The 8,609-nt window shown below is 42.9% G+C and overlaps 1 protein-coding gene across 5 annotated transcripts in view; it reads right to left on the reverse strand.

The window, feature by feature from the left end:
* The window catches only part of LARP1B (La ribonucleoprotein 1B), a 129,802-nt gene extending 121,686 nt beyond the window's left edge, over positions 1-8,116 (reverse strand). For all 5 annotated transcript variants that reach the window (XM_061191986.1, XM_061191982.1, XM_061191983.1 and 2 more), the window contains exon 1: positions 7,275-8,116. In XM_061191986.1, coding sequence (XP_061047969.1) covers positions 7,275-7,779 — 505 coding nt within the window. In that variant the 5' untranslated portion in view covers positions 7,780-8,116. The remainder of the gene's footprint in view (positions 1-7,274) is intronic.
* Between the last annotated feature and the right edge of the window lie 493 nt (positions 8,117-8,609).

Below are 8,609 nucleotides of genomic sequence, written 5' to 3' on the forward strand. Positions count from 1 at the left end.
AGGGGACTTTAACACCTCACTTACAGCAATGGACAGATCATCCAGAGAGAAAATTAATAAGGAAACACAAGGTTTAAATGACACAACAGACCAGATAGATTTAATTGATATTTATAGGACATTCCATCCAAAAATCAGCAGATTACACTTTCTCCTCTAGTGTACACGGACCATTCTCCAGGATAGGACACATCTTGGGTCACAAATCAAGCCTCGGTAAACTTAAGAAAATTGAAATCATATGAAGCATCTTTTCCGACCACAGTGCTATGAGATTAGAAATCAATTACAGGGAAAAAAACATAAAAAACACAAACACACGGAGGCTAAACAGTACATTACTAAATAACCAAGAGATCACTGAAGAAATCAAAAAGGAAATCAAAAAATACCTAGAGACAAATGACAACGAAAACACAATGATCCAAAACCTATGGGATGCAGCAAAAGCAGTTCTAAGAGGGAAGTTTATAGCAATACAAGCCTACCTCAAGAAACAAGAAAAATCTCAAATAAAAAATCTAACCTTACACCTAAAGGAACTAGAGAAAGAAGAACAAAGAAAACCCAAAGTTAGTAGAAGAAAAGAAATCATAAAGATCAGAGCAGAAATAAATGAAATAGAAACAAAGAAAACAATAGCAAAGATCAATAAAACTAAAAACTGGTTCTCTGAGAAAATAAACAAAATTGATAAACCTTTAGCCAGACTCATCAAGAAGAGAGGACTCAAATCAATAAAATTAGAAATGAAAAAGGAGAACTTACAACAGACACTGCAGAAATACAAAGCATACTAAGAGACTACTACAAGCAACTCTATGCCAATAAAATGGACAACCTGGAAGAAATGGACAAATTCTTAGAAAGGTATAACCTCCCAAGACTGAACCAGGAAGAAATAGAAAATATGAACAGACCAATCACAGGTAATGAAATTGAAACTGTGACTAAAAATCTTCCAACAAACTAAAGTCCAGGACCAGATGGCTTCACAGGTGAATTCTATCAAACATTTAGAGAAGAGCTAACACCCATCCTTCTCAAACGCTTCCAAAAAATTGCAGAGGAAGGAACACTCCCAAACTCATTCTACGTGGCCACCATCACCCTGATACCAAAACCAGACAAAGATGTCACAAAGAAAGAAAACTACAGGCCAATATCACTGATGAACATAGATGCAAAAATCCTCAACAAAATACTAGCAAACAGAATCCAACAACACATTAAAAGGATCATACACCATGATCAGGTGGGATTTATCCCAGGGATGCAGGGATTCTTCAGTGTACGCCAATCAATGAATGTGATACACCATATCAACAACTTGAAAAAGAAAAACCACATGATCATCTCAATAGATGCAAAAAAAGCTTCTGACAAAATTCAACACCCATTTATGATAAAAACTCTCCAGAAAGTGGGCATAGAGGGAAACTACCTCAACATAATAAAGCCCTTATACGACAAAACGACAGCAAACATCATTCTCAATGGTGAAAAACTGAAAGCATTTTCTCTAAGATCAGGAACAAGACAAGGATGTCCACTCTCGCCACTATTATTCAATATAGTTCTGGAAGTCCTAGTCACGGCAATCAGAGAAGAAAAAGAAATAAAAGGAATACAAATTGGAAAAGAAGAAGTAAAACTGTCACTGTTTGCAGATGACATGATACTATACATAGAGAATCCTAAAGATGCCACCAGAAAACTACTAGAGCTAATCAATGAATTTGGTAAAGTTGCAGAATACAAAATTAATGCACAGAAATCTCTTGCATCCCTATACACTAACAACGAAAGATCAGAAAGAGAAATTAAGGAAACAATCCCATTCACCACTGCAACAAAAAGAATAAAATACCTAGGAATAAACCTACCTAAGGAGGTAAAAGACCTGTACTCAGAAAACTGTAAGACACTGATGAAAGAAATCAAAGATGACCCAAACAAATGGAGAGATATACCGTGTCCTTGGATTGGAAGACTCAATATTGTGAAGATGACTATACTACCCAAAGCAATCTACAGATTCAATGCAATCCCCATCAAATTACCAGGGGCATTTTTTACAGAACTAGAACAAAAAAATCTTAAAATTTGTATGGAGACACAAAAGACCCCGAATAGCCAAAGCAATCTTGAGGGGAAAAAACGGAGCTGGAGGAATCAGACTCCCTGACTTCAGACTGTACTACAAAGCTACAGTAATCAAGACAATATGCTACCGGCACTAAAACAGAAATATAGACCACTGGAACAGGATAGAAAGCCCAGAGGTAAACCCACACACCTATGGTCAACTAATCTATGACAAAGGAGGCAAGGATATACAATGGAGAAAAGACAGTCTCTTCAATAAGTGGTGCTGGGAAAACTGTACAGCTACATGTAAAAGAATGAAATTAGAACACTCCTTAACATCATAAACAAAAATAAACTCAAAAGAAATTAGAGACCTAAATGTAAGACCGGACACTATAAAACTCTTAGAGGAAAACATAGGAAGAACACTCTTTGACATACATCACAGCAAGATCTTTTTTGATCCACCTCCTAGAGTAATGGAAATAAAAACAAAAATAAAGAAATGGGACCTAATGAAACTTAAAAGCTTTTGCAAAGCAAAGGAAACTACAAGCAAGACAAAAAGACAAACCTCAGAATGGGAGAAAATATTTGCAAACGAATCAACAGACAAACAGACAAAGGATTAATCTCCAAAATATATAAACAGCTCACGCAGCTCAATATTAAAAAAACAAACAACCCAATCCAAAAATGGGCAGAAGACCTAAATAGACATTTCTCCAAAGAAGACATACAGATAGCCAAGAAGCACATGAAAAGCTGCTCAACATCACTAATTATTAGAGAAATGCAAATCAAAACTACCATGAGGTATCACCTCACCCCAGTTAGAATGGGCATCATCAGAAAATCTACAAACAACAAATGCTGGAGAGGGTTATGGAGAAAAGCGAACACTCTTGCATTGTTGGTGGGAATGTAAATTGATACAGCCACTATGGAGAACAGTATGGAGGTTCCTTAAAAAACTAAAAATAGAGCTACCGTATGACCCAGCAATCCCACTACTGGGCATATATGCAGAAGAAACCGTAATTCAACAACACACATGCACCCCAATGTTCACTGCAGCACTATTTACAATAGTCAGGTCATGGAAGCAACCTAAACGCCCATCGACAGACGAATGGATAAAGAAGATGTGGTACGTATATACAAAGGATTATTACTCAGCCATGAAAAGGAACGAAATTGGGTCATTTGTAGAGATGTGGATGGATCTAGAGACTGTCATACAGAGTGAAGTAAGTCAGAAAGAGAAAAACAAATATCGTATATTAACGCATACATGTGGAACCTAGAGAAATGGTACAGACGAACCGGTTTGCAGGGCAGAAATAGAGACACAGATGTAGAGAACAAACGTATGGACCCCAAGGGGGGAAAGTGGCAGGGGGTGGGGGTGGTGGCGGTGGGATGAATTGGGAGATTGGGGTTGACATATACACACTAATATGTGTAAAACAGATAACAATGAAAACCTGCTGTATAAAGAATAAATAAAACAAAATTTTAAAAAAAGATGTAAAAAAACCTACTTACTTCTCGTACTCTGAAAGTGGGAGTATCAATTAGTAGTCATTTTCGAGAGCAACTTGTCAACAAATACACTGTGACCTAACAATTCCACTTTTCTCTCCTAGAGAAAATCAGATATGTATTTTCTCTAGGATAAAAGGCATGCATAAAAATGTTTGTAACAACCAAGATGTTGATTAATAGGTAAATGGCTAAATTAACTACATCAGTTATATTTATGGACCACTTCTCAGCGATTTTTTAAAGTTTACATTAAAAAGGATCAACTTCATCACAAGGAAAAAAATTTTTTTATAACTAAGTATGTAGATGGTAGTTAACTAAACTTATGGTGATCATTTCGCAATATGTATATACAAATCTCGAATCATTATGTTGCACACCTGAAACTAATGTTAATTGTACCTTAATTTAAAAAATAAAAAACTCACTAGTTGTAAAGAAGAAAAATAAAAGATCTACCAATACTTTAAAAATATTCTAAACACATATACAAAACACTATATTTGGAAGTAATTTCACAGAAAGGACTGAAAGGATATTCAGTAAACTGCTAACATGACTATCTTTTTTCTGAAGGGAACATCAAAAGTTCCTTTACAAAAACATATTTATGTATCATTTACATAACTTAATTAAAATGTTATTAGAGTTACAGTAAGCTTATTTGAGGTTTCTGGGAAGCACACTTGGAGAAAAGAAGGTTGATGGAGTCAAGAAGACTGAGGATGAAAAAGATGAAAAAAAAAATCATTTTATTTTTATTTTTTGTATTTTGGCTGCGCCTCGTGGCATGCGGGATGGTTCCCTGACCAGGGATCGAACCTGGGCCTCTGCAGTGAAAGCACCAAATCCTAACCACTAAGCCACCAGGGAACTCCCAAAATCAATATTTTTATACATCGTTTTTGTGTGTAAAAGAATTAAAATTGTATTAGAAAGCTGATTTTTAATATGCAAAATGTAACCATGGGTACAGGTAAGTGATTCATAAATCCCATACTGTGATTTTAATAAAGGTCTCCAAAATAAATAAAACTACTTTAAACAAGGGTTGGGGGACAATTCTTTCCAGTCTCCTGACCGGAATTTAAAACTGCAGTGACACTATTCTAGGCTTCTCCTGTGGGCCAGGCTTTGGTGGAAAAGAGGGCCTTATCTGGATTACCAGAAACAGCAATACACAAGCCAGAACCATCCCAAAAGTGGAAGAAAGTGTGTCACAAGGTCTGAAGAATGCCTCACCTGCAGTTCAGTTAGAACTGCAGGTTCTAACAGAAAATTCATGATTACAAGTTCTTAAATACTTCCCTACATTTCCTATGTTTCTATCTCTGGTAATAAACTTTCTGGCAAAATTTATGGATGGAATTCCTGTATCTCATTGAGTGAGTGACAGTAAATCCAGGTTTGGTTAGGACAAACATAGTTTAATTCTGTTATTACAGCATAATTAATATCCTCTTTCCCTCTCATGAATATCCTGGTTTATAGAATAAATCACATAGGCCTCCTACTAATAAGATTATTGTACTAATTTAACACTCCCCTAGTTTGCACCTACTCTGGACCTTGGACCCTAAAGGTCCTCTGTTCCTATTTCATTATTCTTGAGGTTGCAAATTTGCTTAGGAAAATAGGAAGCCGGCAGACCCAGGTTATAGAAAGCAATCTGGTATTAAGAAATGAAAGAAAATATATCCACTTCCTTCATTTACAAGGCCCAGAAATCGTCACAAAAGTCAACTAGCTAGGTAGTAACACTATCTGGACTAGAACCCAAGTTGTGCGTTTCTACACAACAATCTCTTATCAAAGTTACCTAAGTTATTCAATTACTAATAGAAGTTGTGTAGAAGTATAGAGTCAGTACTGAGGAGAGGCTATAAAGTTACTCTAGCACTTCACACAGGAAGAACGGTATTCCTGAGGGCACAAAATAGATTCCAAGAACAGAAATGCTGCCTACAGAGAAACATCAGCAAAATTAAAATCCCCATGAACCACACCATACATCAAGCATCACCTGGTTCTTAATCTCCAACAAAGATTAAGGACCCCAGTGAAGGCACCTGTAGATTAATTATATTAAACTGTTAAATATTTTCACAAGGTCATTTCCAATTAAAATTTCTGAGTCTCATCTTGAAAGTTTTAAAACCTGTCAAATTAACTGTACAACCAATAGGGTTTTTTTTGTAGATCACTGAATATAATGTATAATGTGTGTAAGTCTAGAAGTAGGGAGGGGAGACAGCCATTAAGATTCACTACAGTTTTCTTTCTCTTTGTTAAATTTTATAGAGATTTTCCTTTAAGATTTTTGTTCTCTTCAGTTATTAATACTAGTAAACAAATAGATCTTTGCAGCTAGGAGAGACTGGTGGCAGTATTAAATTTAGAGCAAAATTTTAAGCAGCTTTTTCTGCAAGTGTTAAGATTTATCAAGAATGATGATTTAAAAACCATTTATCAGACCTCAGCTGTAAAATAACTTTTGTTTAAAGTTATACTGTACCACAGCATTAAAAAAAAATGATTTGAGTATTATGTGCAAATCAATTATAACTTATCTCACTCTGTTGGAGTTCCTTGGAAGAAATGTTACTATACCGCTATACCTGCAATATGTGTGTCTATAACAATCACCTTATATTTAACCATTTCCTTTATCTCTTTTGAGCCTCACAACCCTGTAAACATGCTTGAATTTTCCCTGTTCCACTGTTAACCTTAATTTTAAGAAGAGTGAAGACTTGTACGTAAACAGCTGTAATTTCTATATGAAAAGTTCAATTAATTTACTACAACTTAATGAGAAAGCAAAACTAGGAGATACTGGTTTCTGTCTTCGGTTTATTTAGTATTTCCACTTAAACTAAAACTTAAAAAAAAAAAAACCCTGCAGTTGCTATAACCAAAATAAAGCACCAAAGGCCATACTGCATTGGTCAGCATTCAAATGCAGTGGCATAATCTTACCTCCCCTAGAGAGGGGAGCTAACTGAATGTCAGAAGACTACTGTTCACCTAATGGGCAATTCACTCTCTCGTCAACTATCCTATTTCATTTCAACCAGTTTCCACCACAGTCGTAAACTCAAAGCTTTTGAGTAGCAACTACAGCACAGCATCTCATTTTTTATATGACTACTTAGCACGGTTTTGAAAACACTGAAATTTTCAGCTTACCGATTATTTCACAACAAAACATTCACAATTGCTCCTCCACTTAACATATAAACCCCCTTGCTCCGACTGGCTTCACCTCTTTTTAAAAAGTCTACAGAAACTTTTCTATAGGATGAACTGCAACACCTACCTAAAGTCAGCTGTCCCACGTCACTAACACGTGGGGTAAGACATAAGTGAGGCTGTGCCCGCCGAGCGGCTCAGCTCCGTGACCCCCGCCGTGCCCCACCAGTCAAGGAGAACCCAAGGTCCCACCTCTTCCTGCTGCTCCCTTCCCAGATGTCCATTTATGTAAACAGGCAGAGTGAATGACACCTTGGAACGAAATACCTCCGACTGACAGGGAACGGAGGCCTGCCCCTCCCCCACCCCCCGCCAGCCTCTGCCGCCACGCGAGTCGCCCCTGCACACACCCTCCCGGTGCCCACCGCAGAGGAGCCACAGACCTGCCTCCAGGGTTTCCAGTGGGGGCAGCGGCGGCGGCCCCGTCCCGGCGGCGGACAGGTGCTGGGGAGGCTTTTTGGTCCAGGGATTCTCCTTCCGCGGCAGCGCCGGCGGTAGCTTTTCCTCAGAGCCTGCCGCCGCCGCCTCCTCCTCCCGGGCGTCTTCGGCCGGCGGGTCCCGCGGCAGCGGTGGCGGCGGCTCCCAGCCGAAGGGCCCCCCCTGCCCGCGCGCCTTGTGCGCCAGGTGCAGCGCCAGGGGCTTCACGGACACGGCCGCCTGAGGCACGCTGTGTCCCAGCACGGGCGCCGGCAAGGGCTCTCCCCGCGCCCCCGTGCTGGTGGCGAGCGCGTTCCTCTCCTCCCTCGCCGCCTCCTTGCCCTCCCGTTCGGGCGGGGGCAGCTTCCCGGCTTGCCGGCTCGCCGCGGCCGACAGCGACTCCCTCTCAGCTGGTACCGCGGGCCGCTCCTCCTGAGGGTGAGCGGCGGGCACCCGGGCGCGAGCAGACATCGTTCCCCTGCCCCAGCCGCCCCAGCCGGGGGCGGCCCGGGGCCAGGGAGCCCGGCTGCCCGTCTCTCCGCCGGGACACCGACTGGCTCCGGCCTGGGGAAGAGAACCCGAGAGCCCGGCCGCCCGCGTCGGCTCAGGCCGCGGAGCTCCCGGCGTCGAACGGGGCGCTAACCGCCCGCCGGCCCAGCCCGCGTCAGCGGCGCGAGCCCCGAGCCTGCCAACACGCGCCGGGCGCCGCAGCCGGGGGCCGGGAGCCCTCACTTGACGCGGGCTGCGGCAGAAACGCCGCAACGCGAAGCTGTAGTACCTCCAGCAGAGTCAGGAAGGCTCGCGCTCCCAGAGCCAGTAACTGCTCGTGGGGTCAGAGGCGGAGGCGGGGGCGTGGAGGGGGCGGTCCGAGAGGATAGAGCGGGGGCGGGGCCTCCCGGAGGAGCGTGACGTGGCCGCTCACCGGCTCCTGCCCTCGCCGGGCCGCCGCCCGCGGTGGTTGACTGACTATCCCGCCTGGGTGCCGCCCTGCTTGAGGGCTGGCCCCGCCCCAGCAGCCAGCCGAGGGGGAAGGAGAGCGAACTGGGCGATTCCCCGGTTCGCGGGCTACGGCGGCCCCCTCTGCGGGCGCAGGGGCGGGGCGCGCACCGATCTTCTGTGACTCGCGACTGGCTCGCGCCTCGCTCCGCCGGCTGCGAGCGAGGGGCGGGGCGCGCTACGCACGTGGCTCGGGGCGGGCGGTGGGGTCGCTTTGCCCCAGGCCCTGAAGTGCAGTTGACTCCAGGCGAGGTGGGTAATCTTGGCCGCCGAGGCTGGGCGGCTCCCGAATGGGCCTGGGTATC

The sequence above is a fragment of the Eubalaena glacialis genome, chromosome 5, assembly GCF_028564815.1.
Source record: "Eubalaena glacialis isolate mEubGla1 chromosome 5, mEubGla1.1.hap2.+ XY, whole genome shotgun sequence".
NCBI lineage: Eukaryota > Metazoa > Chordata > Mammalia > Artiodactyla > Balaenidae > Eubalaena > Eubalaena glacialis.